The 21,229-nt window shown below is 45.7% G+C and overlaps 1 protein-coding gene across 7 annotated transcripts; it reads right to left on the reverse strand.

Moving 5' to 3' along the window:
- Positions 1 to 422: 422 nt before the first annotated feature.
- snx21 (sorting nexin family member 21) lies at positions 423 to 11,179 on the reverse strand. 7 transcript variants are annotated; one of them, XM_040152507.1, is made up of 6 exons: positions 11,045 to 11,179; positions 7,207 to 7,532; positions 6,296 to 6,492; positions 4,839 to 4,980; positions 4,456 to 4,621; positions 423 to 2,922 (listed from the first exon to the last, which is right to left on the reverse strand). In XM_040152507.1, exons 2-6 carry the CDS (start codon positions 7,496 to 7,498, stop codon positions 2,397 to 2,399), a joined length of 1,323 nt encoding a protein of 440 aa, XP_040008441.1. In that variant the 5' UTR covers positions 7,499 to 7,532; positions 11,045 to 11,179; the 3' UTR covers positions 423 to 2,396. The 7 variants fall into 7 exon arrangements, with proteins under 7 accessions (XP_040008441.1, XP_040008442.1, XP_040008440.1 ...); XM_040152508.1 differs by having other exon boundaries at positions 11,011 to 11,179; XM_040152506.1 differs by having other exon boundaries at positions 10,836 to 11,179.
- Positions 11,180 to 21,229: the final 10,050 nt, after the last annotated feature.

Consider the following 21,229-nt stretch of genomic DNA (forward strand, 5'->3'; position numbering starts at 1 on the left):
TTGTTCCTCAAATCTAAATTAAAATAAATCTAAACCACGAAGCAGGATAACCAGTAAATAATCCCGGACATTCAGAAACACTCGGAAAATAGGTTTAGAAACTTCTCTGAAAATTCCACAAAAAAAAAAAAAAAAAAGTGCTCCGGCTGAAAAGGGACAATCCTCAAGGCGGAATGATGGTTGTGTGTTATGGTGCAGAGCAGTTCAGCCATAGATGCCACATGGTTATGACTTCAGCATCATTCTCTCAGTTACACGCTCTCATTTAGCGACGATTGTCTCGCGCCTGAACCGATTATTGCTGTGCAAACTATAGCTGAGGTAATCGTCCGTATGCTCTCTAAAGGTGCTCTGGAGTCTTTGACCTGCGCTAGTCCCCGTTTCGTTTGTCTCGGGGGAGTGAGCTGCTCCACGTCCCTGCCAACTGTTTCACACTGCTCCGCTGATCGACAGGTGGCGGCCATGCTCCGCCGTATGCGGCCATGTGCCGACAAAGGCAGTGAAGAAGCAGACCCCTAACAGGTAAACATGAAAGTGAACAATGCAGCATTTAAAATTTAGACAAACAAACAAACAAAAGAAACAGCTTTAGGAGGAAGGAGCTGCATTCTACACGTTCGTTTGACCTAAAGGACTCACACAACGGGTTTTGGTGAGTAACACGTAATGTAAACACAAAAGAAACACAAAAAAAAATCCACAGGGCACCTTTAAAAAGGACAAGGGTCTTCAAACAGCAGTCAGGCGCCCGTAGGAACTTTGGAACGGGCTTTCCGTGACCGCTCCTCCCGTCCCTCCCTCTCTGATGCACCTCCAGTGTCAACTCGAGATCGTACTTTGTGAGGACTGTGGATTTCGTCCCCCATCACTTACACTGAAAGCACATCACACAGACCTTATAGTGGTTGTTAAGAACAGGAAGACTGACGACAGCAGGCAAAACCTGTTCCAAACACCCGACTGCTCGTGAAGCTTTTGCAGTGGAGACGACTTTTGCTAAACGTTTGTCCCTTTAAAGCAGCTGATAACTGAGTCTGTCTTCAAGCCGCTCCGCGCCGCCCTCACTACCAGCCGTCTGCGCCAACATCAGAGACGCGTAGGAGAGGACACCGGCAGCCGAAGCCCACCAATCACAGCTGGCGATCTCCAACGCGGGATCTCTGCAGCCGCCGTAGCGTCGGCGCGCGGCTACGCCGGCGCACGAGTATCAACCCAGCTTCAGAGGGACTGTGGGAGAGGAGTGGAAGGAGCTCACGGTGTCTCTGTTGCTGTGTAGGATGCTTCGGTTTTTTTTCTTTAGGTGTTGTCATTGGTTGATACTGTAAAATATCAGTCAACGTTTAGCGGGCAAATTGTTTTACCTCTTAATATTTCTGCCATCCTCATGGTCACACGGCGAAAATGATTTTACGCCGGTGTCTGTCCCACCGACGTCTCTGCCGAAGGCGTCTTCCCTTTATCAATGTTTGTGGCTCATCACAACTAAGAGCAACCGTCAGAGGTAGCGCTATGCGTGAATACGGGGCCAGGATTAGGATTATTATTTTGTTTAGGATTATCGTGAGGTCGGAGCCGCAGCTCTCACTGATCACTGAACCGGTTCAAGGCTTTAAAAGTGTGACTGAATAGATGAATGATGCGTAGTACAAGGCGGCATTACAGCCACTGTTAGGAGAGATGAATAAATAATAATATTTGAGAATAAAGTTGAAATATTTTGAGAAAAAAAAGGTTGTAATTTGGAGAAAGACTCTAAATATTACTAGAAGCAGTCGTAATATTTTCAGACCAGAGCTGTTCTCTCCTTTACTGTTATACTCTGACGTTTTTGTGATATTCCAACTATCTTGAAATATTACAACTTGTCTCTTATTATATTCACTTGTTATATCATGACCTCCTCTTACAATATTATGACTTGATTCTTTTTCATTCCTCTTCTTATGTCATGGCCTTTGCTCGTAACAGTGCGACTAAATTCTCAAAACATTATAGCTATTTGAAATATCTCGGCCTTTCTCTAGTAAAATTATGATTTTTCTTTTTCTGAATATGACCTTATTTCTTGAAATATTACTAAAAAAATTTGTATTCTGTAATATTATGACTTTTTGTAATGTTGACGTTCCCTTGAAACATATCATCTTTATCTTTGCATCGTACGTTTATTCTGACCACTAAGTTGCATTTTTTTCCTTTTGTTCATACTTTTCAGATTTTCCCTACGTTTTCCTCCAAACTTCCATTTTGTCGTAACGATTTAAGTCTACTTCACTTTCCTCTGAAATATTTTTTAAAACCATGACTTTACTACTTTTTTCTCGCGCCGTGTCATGATGTTTTTTCTCAAACGTCGGGGCACAGTGGCCCCAACGCTGCGGTGTGCGTACGCTGCTCTAGGCCTCCGCCTCGCTCTCCTGCAGGTTGTGTTTTACCAGGAACTCTTTGACGGTCGGCTGATTGTCCAGCCCCGCCCCCTGCTCCTCCAGCTGCTGCAGAAGCTCCTCCCAGTGCCGTTTGTCTTTTCCCGTCTGCCATGACAACCGGACCGCCGCCCGTAACAACGGCAACAGGAGGGGGTGGGGCCTGTTGATACGTGGGCGTGTCGCATCAGTCTGCGGGAGGGGGTTCTCGCTCAGCGGGTGGGGCTTGTCCTCAAGCGGGAGGGGCTCGTCCTCTGTGGTAGTTTGAGTCTCGGCGGGGGTCAGGACACGGAGGGCGAGGTCGCAGTGATCCCGGGCCTCCTCCAGCTGGTCCACTTCTTGGAAACAGCATGACAGCCCCACCAGAGTGAAGAACCAATGGAACGAGGCCGGGGGCGGGGCCTGAGCCTGATTGTCGTAGTAGCCGGCCCAGCCCAGTTTATCTTGCAGTCTTTTGGCGTTGAGCAGCGGACCCAAGGCCTCCTGGTAACGTCCCACCCTCAATGAGACAAAACAAACTCAGCTCTGAAACACTCAGGAGGCCAACACTAGAGCTAGAACTCCGCTTTAAACTAGACTAAACTACAACCAGCTCATTTATTTATCAAGAACATCACGGAGAAGGAGGAAAAAAAAAAAAAAAGGAGAAAGGACACGGGGAGAGAAAGAACAAACAGACCAAAGCTGTTGTAAGCGATTTCCAGCAAATCTGTGGCTGAAATTAAAAGTCAAAGGGTCAACTATTACTTGTTTTAATCTAAATACAAGATTTTTATTTTTTATATTACTGACTTTCCTTTTCTTTTCAAATGAAAGTCAGTATTTCATGATAACCAGCTGTTGCATCAACTGTTTCAGCTGCGCTCACTCACTGGCTCAGGAGGCGTTCAGGCGCTCTGCGCGACGCAGGGCCATCACTTCCACCCGTATCATTTCCTCTTTACCTCTCTGAACAGCGACGGGCATCTGTAGGATCCGACTGATATCACCTGTCTTTTCCAATGCTGCCTATTTGGCCAGTATATTATTGATACTGCCTACTGCTTCCCTCGGGTTACCGGGCAAGAAAAATTAAGAAAAGAAAGAACAGACTCTGAAGGGATTCACGGCTGGACCGGAACCGTAGGTAGAGGGAGGAGGGTTTAGTCGGTCTCGTCCTCAGAGTCTACAACAGTTTGACAAATCTTTAACATACTGCGTGCGGCTAATTATGCCAAACTAAGACATGCAGTACAGTTCACTTTCATGTGTAGCTCATCCAAAACATACTGGCCGTGGATGAAGATGGGACCCAGAGCTGACTGATCAGCAGCTCTAGACGATTATATCATATATTATTCTATCACCTCCCTTGACGATGGGTTAAGTGGCCCCTGTGCCAAAAAGCGCCGTCGTCATCAACTTCAGTAGAGTGTAACCACATTTAAGTGTGTTTCGTGCTCTCTGAGGTCAGCGGTGCAAACACGGACCTCGAGACAGCGAAAGGAGAGGAGAGAAAAAAAGAGAGCAAGACAAGACTGTATGCACGACCAGGGATGACACCACAACCGCAGCTTCGCGTTAAAGTCTCACTGGTTTCCTCAGTACTTAAGGAGGATACTCCGAGTTTCTATTGATTCAAAACCCGTCCCCATCAGAACCAGGCTCTGGGGGACATCCCTTTTCTACGTACGTATCGGTGACAGGCTCCGAGCAACAGTCCGTTTTGTGATGCTCAGCAGACCTGAAACATGTCGGTCGGGTGCTAAATTTGAGTAGCCAGGTGTCCTTACACAGAACCGGGACTACAGCAAAGTGCGGCCCCCACACCAGGGAAAAATACATCCTGCGGTCTTGTGACACCCACTGGAATTCATAGAAACCTGAACGTGTTCAATTTATAATGTTAGCAACTGTTTAGGAATGTGTCAGAGGCAATATAGATATTCAAATTTAAAATGAACATAATTTTAAGTTCAGGTAAACTCATCAACAGTACGATGTTTAGATGAGTTTATGAGTTTAAGATAATGGTTGTCAGTGTATTAGTTACCTGATGAGCAGCTGGCCAGTCTGCAGGTCGGTCAGGTAGAAGAACTGCCGGACACACAGCGCCCCCCGCAGGGTGGACAGCGAACACAGGTGAGACAGGTACTGTTCAAAGGCCCGGCTCCGCTTGGCGATCGTCTCCGCCGTGAAGTTCCTACGCAGCTTCTTTCCTGCGGCGATTACAACAGGCGGTGGGGGTTCAGTGTTTTAGCAGTAAACAGGAAACAGACAGGACAGCGAAACCCCTTCAGGCCGCCGCCCCCCCCCGATCCACCGTCTGTCTAACCACCAAGCTCCCCATCACCAGCCTGCATCTCAGAGCGTCAAGGGCCAGAGCAACAGCGTCCGTGGATTCACGTTAAGACAGATGACGTAGCTTCTACTCACGTGGGAAACAGACACGCTCCATCTGGTCTCCGTGGTTACGGCGCAGCGTGGCGTGAAGGCGCTGGAAATCAGAGTATCGGCGGGTGATTATGGCGGGAGTCTTGTCGCTGCCGCCGGACTGGATCACATGGATGGTGTACAGCTGGAGAGAGACAGTAAGCTTTCAACTCGTACGCAGGAAATGGGGGTTTGTGATCTTTTCAAAGTCTCCCTCATGTAGAATCTATTTCGGCGGCCCAAAATGTCTGCCTGGACATGAAGCTGAAAGTGCAGACGGACAGAAGTCTGCTGAGGTGGTGCAGTCATGGTCTACTGTAAAGACCACCTCCTTAGTCAGTCCACAACGGCCCTGTTTTGTAGATTATTTTTTAATTTTCCCAGCAACAAAACCTCTTATTTCTCACTGATTCTTAATTTCCTTAGAACAGGGTGACAACCTCCATGTACAGTGCAGTACGGAAATCTGAGCCACTTCAGATGTTCAGATTCCTCTGCATCATCGGTCCCATCGGGAGACGTCTGATCAGTCCCGGATTCCTCCGGCAGCTGGACAACGAGTCCAAACACACAGACGGAGAGACCAGAAGAGCAAGGAATCCTGCAGCAGATGGTCTGGCCCCTACAGAACCCTGATCTCAACATCATGGAGTCAGTCTGGGACCACATGAGACAGAAGACACCGAGTCTGACTGAATCCACAGGAGAACATTGGCAGGTTCTCCAAGATGCTGGAACAACCTTCCTGCCAAGAACCTTGAAAAACTGCGTCCAGGTGCACCGAGGAGAACTGGTGCTGGTTTTAAGGCAAAGGGGGGTCACAGCAAATACTGGTCTGATTTAGGTTTTTTTTTTTTCTCTTTACTGCACTTTGTTTGATAAATTGATTAATTAATTGATCAATAAAAACTATTCATGTGATTATTATGAAAACATCCTAACTTCAAGTTTAGAGCCTTGATAATTACATCATCAAACAGAGGCCAACGCCCACAATACAACACCTCCCGCCAGAAGTCACATGACTCACAGTCAGACACAGGAAACACTGATGAAACAAAATCTGTGCCTCATTTTCATTGACGGGTTTGTCTTAAAATGGCTGCTCTATGAGGAGCCCCGACCCTTTGATTCTGAAGGACCGACACCAAACCTGACATTTCCCGCTAATGTTTGTGATCCTCTGCTGTCAAACCCTTGTGCAGCTGCTGGAAATACCGGGAAGGAAGGTCACATGAGGCCAGCTATCAGCAGCGCAGACAGGAGAAGCTACGGCGACGAGAAACCTGCTGCGTTAACGCGGAAAAGTACACAACTATCGTCTGCTTTGATAGAGTTCAAGGGCTTTAGTGTATAGAACCAGTAGCTACACGACCTGCGTCTGAAGCACGGGACTCCACTCTGTGACATTTTGTCAGCCTGACCTCCAGCTAACCCCGCCACTGGGCGTGTGAACTCACCACATATTTCGAGGAGCCGTCCTGCACCACGCTAGCGTCAGTAACCTCAAACAACAGATTGTCCGTCAGCCGTCTCCTGGAGGGGGCGGGACTTCCTCCTCCGAGTCCACGCAGGTTCCTCCAGCTCTCCTGAAGCTGCCGGGTCAGCGGGGAGGAGGGGGAGGGGCCTACCGGAGATACGCCGACAGGACTGGTATCTAGGAAAGACAGGTGAAGAGACGGGTCGGTTGACTGGGTGAATTTCCTCACCCTCACCCCCTCTTAGATCAGGTTGGAGATTATATGATTACATGTACTTCCCGACATCGGGGCTGTTTTTAGGAACACGGCCGAGGCTAGACTGTCACCTAGGGTGTCACCAGCTGGAGCGGCACCAAAGAAAGGGAGGAAATACTTTGTGCCCGATCTTCTTTCTAAGGTGGACTGAGCACAAAACGACTGAAGAGAAAACTGATCAAAGATGAATGTTGGGTCATAAAACAGGGTGAGGCCATGTCAGGCCGTCTGTAAGTGAAGGTCGGATCCTGATAGTAACTGTACCTCAGTTGTACCACATGACTCATACCAGGGACATTTGCATGTATGTAAAACTACTTCTTGACAGGCCGAGTCGTCAATATATGAAACAGACCAGATGTTCAATGACGTTGAATAAAGCTAAATTAAACAAACACACGATTCGATTCTTTTATTGATTAGAAATGATGCTGAATCTTCTCCACAGTGCCAGAGGATCACGGGCCTTTGGCCCCGAAACTGCTGGATTCAATAACAGGCAGAATTGGACTCGGGGTTGTTCAAATCCACACAAAACTCCAGCCAATTTTTACAACATCATTTTCAATTAAAAGACATTATGGCATGAGACAATAACTGCGTATTTGTGCCAAACGAGCAGAATACCACCTCACCCGTGCTGCTGAGCCCCTCCTCCATCGACTCTCCCAGGAAGTCAGAGTCACTGTCCAGCCCCGACCCTTCGCCCTCGGCTCCGTCCTCCATTCCTCCTCCTCCGCCGTCGAAGCACAGCGTCCCTCCGAGCCGATCGGTCACACACTCCTCCTCCTCCGCCAGCTCCGCCTCCCAGCGGTCCTCGTTAAACTCCTCCTCTTCCTGTCCGCCCCCTGCTTCCTGCTCGGTTCCCGCCCCCTGACCATCTTTAAACAGCGAGCGTTTCAGGCGGTCCAGCAGCCGTGACGCCATGACGCTGCCTGGCCTCTCCCGGGCGGAAGGAAGGCTGAAAAAAACAACCGAGAGCAGAGAGCCAACGTTTCTACAAACTGTTTCTCGCTTAAAATCAACATTCATAAGGTCATTAATCGTCTCACAGCTGCTCGGTTTGGTTTAAAACTCTAGTTTCACAGCCTGGTTCTGGCAGAAAGACCAGGAACGTATGTGCCAAGCCGACAGTAACAAAACTGGGCAGGTGAAGCGAATCAACAGTAATGATCTGTGTGGGCCGTCCCTCCACCAGCCATGACAGCCACGGATATCTCAAACCTCATCACGGTTTAACAGAAACCTTATCTGTAAAATTTCAGTTCAGCCCTGAGATCCATCAGCCGCGAGACAGACTAATATTTTCCTCCAGCCGCTGCCAGAAACCTGAGGTGACACTCTCGACGGAAAAATAATCCACAACAATTTAAAAACTAAAAAAAAATGAATCGATGTATCGTGAGTCATTATTTTAAAGCAAAAATGCCAAATGTTTGCTGGTTCCAGCTTCATGGATGTGAATATGTTCTGGTTTTCTTTGTCTCTTCTATGATATTAAACATTTTAGAAACAAAACCATGTATGAGTTAGTCCAAGATCCTAGAAAGAAGGAAAGGTCTCTCCTATGCTTTAGAGCTAATATTTTGAAATCATAACTCTGTGAAAGCTGCAGTGGGAACCATTTGAACCAATACATTAGGAACTGTTCTGATAATAAATGAATTATTCAAGTCATTTTTCAAGCAAAATTGACAAACATTACCAAGTGCCAGCTTCTCAAATGTGATTATTTATGCCCCTTTTTGTCCTATACGATCATAATTGAATATTTATCTCTTTGGGCCTAGAGCCCGGCTGATATATCGGCCAATCACAGATATATCAGTATCAGCGTATGTGTTGTCCAACATGCACCGATATAGAAAAAGATGCTTGGGGGTAATTTGGAGATGGAGGAAATACATACGTTCAAGTGAATGGGAAAGTGTCTCAGACCACTGGACCCCGCTGCAAATACATGAATCTTAAACAATGAGAAAAACTGTGCCGAATTTAGCTAGTTGCTAATTTCCAAGAAGAAACGGAACAGAAACCACAAAACACAAAGCAAAACCTGATGGACCAACAACCTACAGACCTTTTTACTCCAAAACAAACAAACAAAAAAATCCAGTATCGGCAGGGACCGTTTTGGACTGTCGGTCGGACAAAACAAGCAATTTCCGTGTCAGCTGTGGTACCGGCAAATTTCTGTCTTTATGGACACACGAGTAAGAAAATGATCTGCAGACTAACTGAGAGCAAAAGGATTATTAGCGACCGCTGTAGCATAGGGACCGTTATAGACCGTGTGTTTTATCCAAAGTCTCTCCAGAAAACAAGGAGAAGACGGGGCCACGTTCCCAACACACACCTGCGTAGCCACAACACACACCTGCGGAGCCACAACGGTTACCACCCGGTAAGTGCCATGAAGCCAGAGGCCAAAGTGTTGAGAGCCTAAGATCGACACCTGCACTTCCAGACTCCGGGTCACTGAAACACCAGTCGGCCACGTTTGAGCTACATCCCAAACAAACCAGCCGGAGACGGCAGCAGGCGGAGTTGGCTCCGGTCACGGAGCCGGCGGCCTCTCTGAATGGAAATTATGTCACACATTCATAATGCAGAGGCTTCGGCCTGCGGAGCTTCGTTAGGTTCCCTCAGCCCGAGGTTCGGTGCTTCCGCCGCACCGTGTGTCTCGGTTTGGGGACGGTCAACATCTGGACGGCGGCGGCAGAGATCTGAGACGCAACCGAAAAAAATGTGCAACCGCTGGAGGGGAAAGTCTGCTGTGGAATTGGCTGATGTGCTTGTGACTTGTTAACAAAACACACACGAAATAAAAAAAATGGAATTATGAAAATCCAAAACAATAAGAAAGACACACTGTCCACGTGGCGTGTTATCGTCGTGTCAACTACTACATGCTCACAGTTGCTCAATCAATCTCTTAGTGACACATGAAGATGGTTTACGGGGACAACATCTGCACCGTAGTTCACTAAGAAACAAAAATGGGTCGACTTATTGTGGATATTTTGATAAGATGATATTGATGTGTGCCTGGACTGGTTCGTGGGTTGGCTCTCCGATCATCATCATTATTATTATTAGTTTTTTCTTTTTCTTTTTATTGTTGTCGTCCTGTTGGTTTGTTGTCAGCATTTTTTTGGGGGTACAGGTAAACATTTAGCCTTTTTGATCCTTTGCATCAACTATGGGCTTTCTAACTAATAAATTAACATTTAATTAGACTGGTGAAAGCTAATGCTTATTTCAGTACCTTTTTTCCCCCAATAGATTATTAATTAATACGTACAGCTGTACTGTACATAATAATATGTACAGTACAGCTCCTTTCATACACAAGATGCAGTGCATTCAAATACATTTAAACACACATAAAGCCGTTCAAGTCACTGTTGTTGTTGCATGTTAGCTTGTATGTGTATATGAAATTTCTTTCTTAAAAACAATTACCAGGTTTTTTTTATGTGTGTGTGTGTGTGTGTGTGTGTGGAGGGGGGGATTACCTACTACTTTTGTGTATAATTTGCAAAATTCAGTAAAGAGAGATTTTTAAAAATTAAAAATAAATAAATAAAGGCAACACACAAAGACAAGAAATGTTATCAGAGGCCAAATTGTTCGGTTTCTCTTTGGGTTATAATGATAGAGACAAATGTTTAACGATCCTTTTGTTTTTTAAACTAATGACTTAAACTAGTAAACAGTTATTACATCTGTTACGCACTGGCCGTGGGCTGATGACTTGTTTAATCCGCCATTTGCACCGGATTCAAACCTGCTGCTCAATACCAGCAAAAAGTGCTGATCCCTACGATTCAGCGGTCGACGCGAGAGCCGGTCCACCGACAAAACGGAAGCTTGCTTCCCAATCCTCTCGCTTTCTTCTCCGTTCAACGAGAGCGTCGGGAGGAAGAGGGGAGGCTGGAGTGTCCGAGGCGCCCCTGAAGGCAGCGTAGCTGTTTAACTCCCGACATTTCAAAACAAACAACTTTAACTTTAACACAGAAATGAACCCGCGTCAGATTCGTCCCGAACGGAGCCGCCGACGCCGTCGGCTCGATACCCAGCAGTGTGAAGTCACCGACCGAGCTGAGGTTTACGTCTTCAACTTCAAGCCCCGTGAGCTAAGTCGGTGGGTCGGTGGTGTTAAACGTTACCGACAGCGTCTGCTCGGGCTAACTGGCGCGGCGGGTTTAGGACGGCTCGCCCCCGTGGCCGAGGCTAACTCCCGCGGCTCCCGTAAACCCACCTCACCACGGTGAACGTAAAGCTTACACCTCCGGTTCGCAGTTGAAAGCCGGGCAGTCCCGTTTCCGTCGGTGTCCACGCACCGCAGACTGAATGAAGGGGCTGTGGCGCTAACGGCTGAGCCCGTTAGCTCGCATCGCCGCAAAGTTAGCGAACAAGCTAACAACTTTGTTTACACGCAGTGAGTTGGCGGCGAGGTGGTGTCAGCACCCTGGGGTTCGGTGGGCTCGAAGCGGACTGTCCCGGCTCCCGTTAATCCATCAGGGGGGGCAGGACCCGAGGGCTGTACCGTCCCGTTGCTGCTTCTGGGGTCCACGCACAGCTGACCGACCGTATCCCGATTCCTGAAACCCCCCCCCCCCGCCGCAGCATGTGGGAGGAGGCGGGTCAGACGTCGGACAGTCGCCATATACAGCCATGCACCGCCACGCACAGCACAGAAGAGGGCGGCAAGCCCCTGAACTAAACTGAGGCCGGGATCCCAGCATGCCACAGGGGCTACGGCTGTGCCCCCCCCCCCGGGGGAAAACGTGTGTTCACCTGTGTGCATCTGTCCACATCTGTCCACTGATGTGGGATCAAGTCGAACTCAGGAGTAGGCTGAGCCTGACCTCAGAGGAAAACACACACCTGTGTGGACCCTGCAGCAGCCAAGCCGTCTCCCATGGGTTTTGGGGGGGCGACCCAAGACTTGACACCCGTTAAGCCTTCATTTTGAATGAATGAATGAATGAATGTCAGGGCTGAGCCTCCTCAGACGCCGTCCCCTGGAGCTTCCAGACTGAGAGCCTTCGGGCCAACGTCCTTGGAGCCCCCACCTCATACTGCTGCGGGGTGTCAGCCCTGTTACTGTTATTACTAAGCAGATGGTAGACAGGTGCCAGTACGGTGACGACGATTATGGTGACTGGGACAGTTGTTGTTATGGTTACTGTTGCTGGTTCTTTTCTATTTTTTAAATTTTGTTTTTATTTATTTGTTTGTTTGCCTCTCAGCTTTCATACAGTCGTTGTCATACACTGCCCTCCTCACACTTCCAGCATATCTACACACTTAACATAGCCTGTCTTTGTGTACACAGACACATACAGACACATATCCCACGTTTTCCCAACAATGACTCCATGATTTACTTTGCACTACACGATACCTGCTTCCTCTTGACGTCAACATGAGTTCTTCTTCTCTCTTCGTTTTCCTTTCCTTTGGTCTCATGTTTTGCTTTTCGTGTTCTTTGTTGTTTGACCTTTTCTGTCACACTTTTTACACATAATAAAATATATCATATACTGTGCGTATCATCTGACATGAAAAGGAGCGAACCATGTTGACGTAACCACTTTTTGTTTTTATTTTCTGTCTCATTTAAATATTTTTACGCTGAATAAAAAATATAAAGTATTTTAGAGTCGCTAATATATAACCCAAAACTTCCCATATCTTTAATAAAAATCATTTTACTTAACTTTAACATCATGAAAATAAGTCTAGTGGCATTTTTTTTCCTAATTACACCAAATATAACTTTTTGCACTGTTATGAAAATTCTCACATCCTCATTGTGTATGATTATGAAATCTCGTGATTTCTGTTTAATGGCTATGAGAAAAGGTTGAGCAACAAGGTGTGATCCCGTTCTTCCACTCCTACCAATACAACACTAAGCAGCATTATGTGACATTAGATGATATGAAAGCAGTTTGCTTCGTGTTGACGCCTGTGTCCTATTTGGTGTCATCAAGATTTCCGAAAAAGAGGGAAACCCACAGCTGCACGGTGAAGTGCGACCTTCCCGCCTTTCCCACTGGGTCCTTGAATGCAGCAGTTCGGGAGGGCGCGGCCAACCTGACGGAGCCAGGAAGGTGATGCAGAGTGGGCGGAGTACGGACCGACACCAGCAGGTTGACGGCCTCCGCCCTCCCTCAGCGGCCGGAGAAGCTCGGCAGAGTCTCAGCGGTGAAGACGCACGGTCAACCCTCTGCTCACCTGGACAGGTAAGAAAACTAGCAGCACCAGCACTCTGCGCTGGGACCGGACCGCTAACACCTGCTGGGCCCGCTCACTGTCTGTGTGTGTGTGTGTGTGTGTGTGTGTGTGTGTGTGTGTGTGTGTGTGTGTGTGTGTGTGTGTGTGTGTGTGTGTGTGTGTGTGTGTGTTTGAGTCTGAAGAAGTGGTTTTCAAGCCTGGGAGCGGAGTGCGTGTCAGCATGTGACCCATATCAAGGTGTGGATCACCTGTCCACAGTTCCACGGATATTTCATAACATTCATACTATTCAACAGTCTGACTGTATCACTAATGGACTGTTCACCATCTCTACCGACCCGCATTAAAATTACTCTAATTAATGTCAATCCAGGTGATATTTTCTAGCCCGCCGTGTTTGTGCCCTTCAGTTAAATGGAAATATTCAAGATATTGTTTAAATCAGTCTCTGCTTCTCCACAATCCAGCCTTTTGTAGCTTTGGGAACTTCAGGATCTCTGTTACCACTAAAATATTTAAAATCAAGGTTCGTTGGGTCCGAACAGTGCTTGGACTAAAACTGTACGAGGGTCCAACAGGGTTTAAGGAGCTTTGTTTAAAGTCCTGTCAGGAGTTGTCAGTTCTCACAGAAACCCCAAAGTTCCCCAAAGAAACTAAACATATCAGGGTGATGGTACATAAGAATTTCAGGTTTGAGGACTTAGTCACAGGCAGGATGTCAAACGTCCAAGGCAGATTTAAAATGTTTGTGATGTTTGAAGTTAAACGCTGTTAAAGATGAACTCGTTTTAATGGGGGACTTTGACCTGAACAACTGACACATTCAGGGCACCAGTGCGTTTCGGGATGAGGGATTGTTTAAAAATGTGTGATGGGGCCAGCTCAACACACAAGGTGGTGTAGCCCAGCACAATATAAATATGTGTCTTTGCACCACTTCTCAGCCAGATTTTATTAGCTCGGTCTGACTTTGTCAGGACTAATTAAATAGTAAGTGAACGTCGTGTGGATCGATAACACGTACGAAGGACTTTAACGTTAAAATAAAAAGAAATGCATTCTGAGCTGCGTCTTTAGACTCCTGATATTCTTGCTTTTCACATACATGTGTGTGTATAGAAGTGGCTGCGAAGCAAACAACGGTGTTCACGATTTGCCTGTAGGATTGATCCTCTCTGGTTCACACCCCAACAACGTCAGTTTTGCACAACATAACCATAACTGAGCTCGAGGATCTTATTAATATAGTGTTAATGTTCAGATCAGGGCAGAAAAACAACAGCAAGCTCCCATAGTTTCTCTCAAAAGCCTTCCTCCATTGTTTTTCTGGTCTGCTCAGAGTGTCCTGTCTACCTAACCCCACAGCTTGATACGCTGACCTCACTGTCCTGTTAACTGCCTCTCGTAGACATGGAGCTATAGTTTTTGAGGACACGCAGACGCAGGGCTTTGAAGGAGCGAAGAATACACCAGGTAACCTCCTTGCTCACACAAACGCATGAAAGCAGGTATATCAGTGCTGTGTTGTATTATTTTCTTAAAATGACAAAGCCTGCAGAAACATGTAGAACCTCGGCGCACAGGTGGTGCAAGTGTAAAGTCCTGAGCAAAGCCACAGTAAATCTTCTTTGACAGTGACATAAATGTCCACAAGCTCACCTCGTGTTCTCAGACACTTCCTGTTCCCATCGACTGAAGTCCGCCGATGTTCTCGGTTGTCGTTGCGGATCAGGATCGTCGTCCTCCCTCTCAGAGTGGATTCAGGGACCAGACAGATATTTATCATATCACATTTGGTGCCTTGCTGGCGGGATGAGTGAGCAAAAATGACAGTCTTATGGGAAAGAGCATAATTCAAGCGACTCACTCATTATTCGTTGTATGAATAATTTGGTAGTTTACTTGTAAGATTCCACACACTTAGGAATCATTATCACCTTGCATCATCACTGACAACTGTAGCGTCCAACTCCAGTTTTTGCACCCACAGCGAGCCATTGCATTGTGGGATTCTTAGAAATCCTGCAAATTCCAAGGACAGAACCTTTTATTGTTTGGTTACATCGAGGGAATTTTTGAGGGGACTGTAGAGCATAAATTTCAACTCAGAAATCAGACACTCAAATAAAAAGGCATCTAGTATATCAAGCACACCAGATATTAATAGGGAGTAATTCCAGATACAGCGCTCTCCTCTGAATGTTAATCGTCAGTGGGTATCTGCCTAAGTCCGACTTACTCTAGAGAAGACTCTTACTATAGACTGCAGCTCTCATATTTGTTCTACTTACTTACTTGCGGGTGCTGGTTTTGCGTTTGCAAATGTAAGTTGCATCGCCTCCTTCACCGTGGAGAATTTTTCCAAGAATAAAGGAGACATTGACAGATTCTACGAACAGAGCTTCCTAATAGGCCACTTTTATGAAACTACTCCCTTCAGTGTGGCAGGTCAGACACTTGGCAAAGCTCCTGGTCAGGGCTCAGACTCGGCCTGTCTCAGGGGTTTTTTCTGTCAAACTTTTTTTGTCTTTTTATCGAGGGACTTCTTGGTCAAATAAAGGTTAAATCAGTAAAATGTGTCTAGTCACTGTGACACTCCTCTGGGCTTCAGGTAACGTGCGTAGCTCCAGCTCTTCTCATCAGCATTTCACGGGATGTGAAGGTGTTTGAACCATCAGCTCTTTGGTCACAGCTAGAGCCGCACTGAAGTATTATTTTAACTATTTACCAATCAACCCGGTATTTTTATTGATTAATCGTTTGATGTAAATAAACATGAGTTTGTGAGAACAGTGAACAATGGCTCTTAATACAGGGATTACATTATGCTGCACATGTGTCGCTGAAATTGTGCTCACAGCTCTGGTTGACCGGCTGTCATACCTAGATACACTTATATCATGTTGTGGTTTAAATTGTTAAGTAGGCCAGTGTGCAGATGTCAGACTTTTGTGTTGAGGGGAGTGTCAGCAGAAGTCACTCTACCGGTACCACCGCCTCCAGGCCTGGGAGGGGCCACGAATGGCTGACACAGACACAACTGACTCACTGCTGGACCGACTGAACAATGACTGCCTGTGTATCGCTTAACCTGACCACTGTAACTAACAGCACAATGTTAAAGCTGTGATCTGCGAGTTCCTTATTTATGACCAAAGTAGTTCTTCTTTCGCTCTTTACCCGGCTACATTTTGCTACACATTCTTGCAGCTTGCACGCCACGCCGGCTCCGTGGTAGTGGCGTGTTTGTTGGTTGTGTGCTGGTAGTTTAAAGATAAGGCAGGTTCTAATTTGGAGAACAGACACACAGCGAGTTGCAGGCCAGCGTGAGCTTCAATTCAGGTCCGTCAAAATTAAAACATGTCACACGGCTCCCCTCCGGTGCGCCGTGTTGTATTCCCCACACGTTTTCTGACTTCTCACGCATTCATCAGGTTCATGTCTGTGACTATCGTCTCCTTATAGACTGCTGCGGGAATGCGTCCCAAAACCCGGAAATAAGTCAGCATTTGTGCACTTCCGGTTCCCTCGTCCCAGAGTCCATGGGTCTTTTTTTAAAGGTGTTTTCGGTGACATGCCCGAAATAAGATCTGTGGTTAACACAAGCTCAAGATATTTTCAGGTTTTATTAGACGACATAAATTGTCAGTAAAAATCGCACTCGAGATTTTATTAAGCTTTTACGTGTCTTAAAAAAAGGCGGTTGCTAACAGCAGCCTTGTGGTGTTTATACTCGCGCTCTCGCAAACTACTACTAACTCTCTAAGTAGAGGTAAGCTCTCTAAGTACAAGTTGGAAGCTTAGTGGCGGTGACGCTGAAGTCATGCGACAGTGGTGTAGTTTGTTTATAGCCTAACATTAGCCTTCTACTTCTGGCGATTTGTATTTAGGCTTCAAAAATCATAAAGCTGGTGTTCATTAGTGAAGATCATCTTCCTCAACAAAAAGTGTAAGTATCATGTACTTTTGATGGTCACGGAGCTTATTTTCTACGATAATCCGAATCCCAATGGAAAAACCCCATTGGGTTTTGTGGAGGGAACCGGGCTGATGCTAACTTCTGGTTGGCCTACAAAAAGACGTCATCCCCGCAGCTCTCTGTATACAGTCCATTAATCAGTCTCGTGACTTGTAGATCCCAGTATACAAAAGTAGGGTATACAAGCATATAAAAATATGACCAAGATCTTTTTTTTTTTTTTCAAAATACAATGTTTTATTTAATAGATACAGACATTTACAGGAGAAATACAAATAACAACGCATACAAAACATACAGAGGCCTCTTCATCGAAACCTCGCTCTACAGCTCCTCTAGTGGTCAGAAACTCCACACGGTACCTTTTAACAGCTTCGGTAGTTGTTGGGCTAAACTTTAAAATCACATGAGATGCCGCCGTTTGGTCCTGTCATGAATAACGGCTGCGTTCAGTCGAAGTTTTCCAGTTCCAAGGCTTTGCTTCTGGCTTAAGCTCAAAGAAAACCTCCCACATCTGCCTGGTTCGTCTTCTGCTGTCTACGCTAAAGACTCTGCTTGACATTTATGACTGCACAGACCCTACCCACCTACAAGTGCGCTGACTGCACATGTGTGGAACCCGCCTGAGGATACGGACAGGCAACGTAGGAGGTACAGAGCTGCTGCTCACATCTGTTTTGTATATCTGGGTGTTAATTTGTGCCTTCGGGGGTCACATAAATGCAACTAAGCCATCACAGATGCAGCTAATACAGACGATAATGTTGATACAGTTATTTTGATCTCCTGAGTTTTTCATGCTGGGACAGTTTAACGTGTGTGTGTGTGTGTGTGTGTGTGTGTGTGTTCATGGTGATGAAGGAACCAGTGCGGCTCACTGATCTATGGCACAGAGGAGTAAGATACTGCATGTCGGGCTGTAGATTCACAGACAGTACTTGTTAGTAGTTACATCCAGTGTTGGTTTGGCTCTGCACGAGGGATTTGTTGACAATAAGAAAGACAGAATATCACCAGACTTATTCTTTCAATAGGGGGATTACTTTCTCATCCACCCTCAGCTCCAACCTGTCACACAAATTAGAAATTTTCAGGCCCCAGTTACCACCAGGCAGAATCAGCGTGGCTACATTTTTAGTTTTCTATATTCTACAGTACAAGCTTATCGGTAATGAAGGGGCTCGTCTTTTGTTTTGTCCTAAGCAATGGCATGTTTGCAGTTCTCCAGTCAGGGGGAGATCATGGTTGGAGGGAAAATGGCCCCTAGTAGACAGGTTCTCTCTCCGTCTCTTGCCTGCAGTGCCTCAGGTCTGAACACGCTCGCCCTGCTCCATCAGACCAGTCAAACGACTCAACCTGTTACACGTCACCTTCACGTTCACTCGTCCTTGTCCGTCTTGTCTTTCAAAATTTGCAGACAAAGCGGTTAAAGTTTACCCACAGTTACAGAAGAGGACTAAGTTAATATTTAAAATGGCACACCGGATTTCCCGCTGGGATTCTCAACTGTGAAAACTCTCAGTTCCGCGTGTCCTTCCCTGCAGGTGAAGTTAAATATTTCCCTCCTTTGTTGCTCCTGTGGAGTTTGTAGGTGGCAGGAAGGGAGTTTTTATGAGAGAAACAGTCTCCACCTCTGAATCTGGAGGACAGATTTAATCAGTCCACTCTCTGCAGGCACTTTTCCACCAACTTGCCTCTTCCTGTTTGTGTACAAGTTTGTAATACCAGGAATACCAACTCGTGGCGTCGTGGAGTACGGACTCAATGTTTGTCATGTGTGGTTTGAGTTCGGAACGGGGTGCATCCGTTTGGGGAAAAAAAAACAGGCATTTGATTTTCATGGCTGAGTGAATATATAGTCTGATGTGTTACAGTACTACTGGTTCGAGGTCTAGAGAGTCCCACAGAGGACATGTAACATTCTCATAGTGGTGGAATGTGACTAAGTTCACTTACTCCAGTAACGTACTTTAGTACAAATGTGAGGAACTTGTACTTTACTTGAGTATTTTATTTCCGTGACAGTTTATACTTCTACTCGGCTACATTTCAGAGGGAAATACTGCGCTTTGTACTGCACTATATTTATCTGACAACAAAGATTATTGCCTACAACAGGTCCCCTAGTTTACATGATTAATATTTATAATATTAAGTATAATAAATGAATGCCAGATAAACCATTTTAAACATTTCAATATGTAATAATATTAAATAATAGCTGCTATTTGAAACTCCAAATATCCTACAGCCGTGGACAGATTATGCAGCAGCAGGCTCCTGGATACAGACACGTAAAAGGCCCCGAACTGCTCCTACATAGGAGATGTTGGTCAGTTTGTGTCTCTTTGTGTTCACGTTATACAGAGGGGTTGGTCCAAGGCCCAAGGGCCTGTACCTGGTAGGGGCCTGTGTCACCCCTGGCCCCCCTTCCAGCCCTGCCGCTGCCTATAAGATACGGTGCTTTATTAATTACAGACATTTAAGAGGCAACTATTTTGATAATTGTTGAAATCAATTTTCATGCAAAAAAAGCCAAACATTTCAAAGTTCCGGCTTCTGGAGTTAAAAATCAGCTCCACCTCAACAGTAAAATGCTGCTGACGTGTTTACGAATCAGTTATAATCTCATTAAATATGAGAGAGTCACACAGGTCGTTTTTCTACATATGACTATTTCTACATTTACTGCTTTCTGTACATTTTCCTGATAACACTCCTTCCTCCACTGTTTTCTCTGCATTTGTGTATTTTTGAAGATGCTCTGGTAAGTAAACAATGGCAATAAAAATAGTTTAATAAAGAAAGGAAAGAGGAACTAAAATAACAGAAAATTCAGTCGTATGAACAGTCATCACATTTTTTAGGAAGCAGTAAAAGTACAAAATCAACACAGCTCTGATGAAGCTGAAACTGCTCCATTAGCGATAATAAGGCTGATATATATGAACCATATATAAACCACAGAAATTCAGATTTGAAGCTACTCTGATTACTGTGATACTGAAGAAGACTTAAAGTCCTGAAGCGTCTTTTCCTAAGATTTCTGTGGGCTTGTGGACAGTTATTCTCAGTGGACATCTAGATGATGACGTCCTTGGGAGTTGTAAGTCACACTGTATGGTAACAGTGTGTTTCATGTCTGTCTGTTCAGATTTGACTGAGTTACGACTCCGAGGAGGAGGAGTGCAATTTTTGACCCAAATCACACAGTTATCTCCGTCCTGTGGTTGTGCCAGTGTTTCTGGAGATGAAGACCACATTTACCGTCAGCTCTGTTGCTTCCTCCCTGAAGAAGTTAATCATGCAATGCTGGGAGAAATCGCAATGGTTAGTCTCTGTGTTTGCTCTGGAAGAGGAGAACACTCCTCTTATCATGTGCTGTAAATTGATCCAGAGTTCCATCCAAATTCAGCCCAGCAGCCCATTAATGGTTGACTGGCTGTGCAGTGGTGCCCTCATTTGTTTATGTTAATCACACTAATATATGTAAATACATTTCAGATTTATTAACTGGTGTTATGGAAAAGGTCTGGGAATATTCTGTAATTTTCTTCACGTCAACAAATGCCATGTGCAGAGCCAATCAAATCAGTGAGTCTCACTGTTGCACTGGGTGACGTGTTCCTTCACCGTGAAAACACACACTCAGTCCCACACACACGCCGTCCTGCTGCCACGAATACTCACTACGGTGCCAAATGGGGATTAATTCTCTGAGTCTTTTTTAAAAACTGAACTATATATTTGTCAGGTGTTGTTTTTTTTTTTTTTTCTTTTTTAAAAAGATTTAAGACTTCAGTAGGAACCAATGGGCTCAGAGCCGAGAGGAACAAAGTCAGAGAGTGTTGAGAGACGAACTAACACGTTGGTTTGGTGTTTTCGTTACCTTTGTTGACAGTTGGAAAAATGCAGAATAACACCTGCCTTACGCTCTAAATTTCAGCATGTTGCTCCTTTTAATGCATTTATTCGCTTCTGCATCAATAAGAGACGACGCAGCTGACGGTTGTCCGATCTGGTCTGTTGTCACTAACGGCAACGCCTGTTACTCTGGCAGGTGGTGGGTGTGGTTTTAGTCCCTGCTATTGGGTGTTGCTCAGTCATTCAGTGAAACTTCATTAAACACAGGCAACAAAACAGATTAACCAGAGGAAATGACAGGAGACACTTTCACTGCAGAGTTCATCTCCAGTTTTCATCGTTTCTCCCTGCATCTTTAGAGTTTAGCTTCAGTCTCAGCAGCAGCAGAGAGACACCTCCAAATGAATGCCAGTGTTGCTACCTGCCTGCTGGATGAGTAAATGTGGCAGTGGTTTGCTCACCACAACAGCTTTAGATGAGGACGATATGGCAGTGTTGAGGTTACAGGTTGTCTTGTTGCCCCCAAGTGGCCAAAAAACATCCAGCAATGCAGGTGCAAAGTAACA

The sequence above is a fragment of the Xiphias gladius genome, chromosome 18 (genome assembly GCF_016859285.1).
Source record: "Xiphias gladius isolate SHS-SW01 ecotype Sanya breed wild chromosome 18, ASM1685928v1, whole genome shotgun sequence".
Lineage (NCBI taxonomy): Eukaryota > Metazoa > Chordata > Actinopteri > Istiophoriformes > Xiphiidae > Xiphias > Xiphias gladius.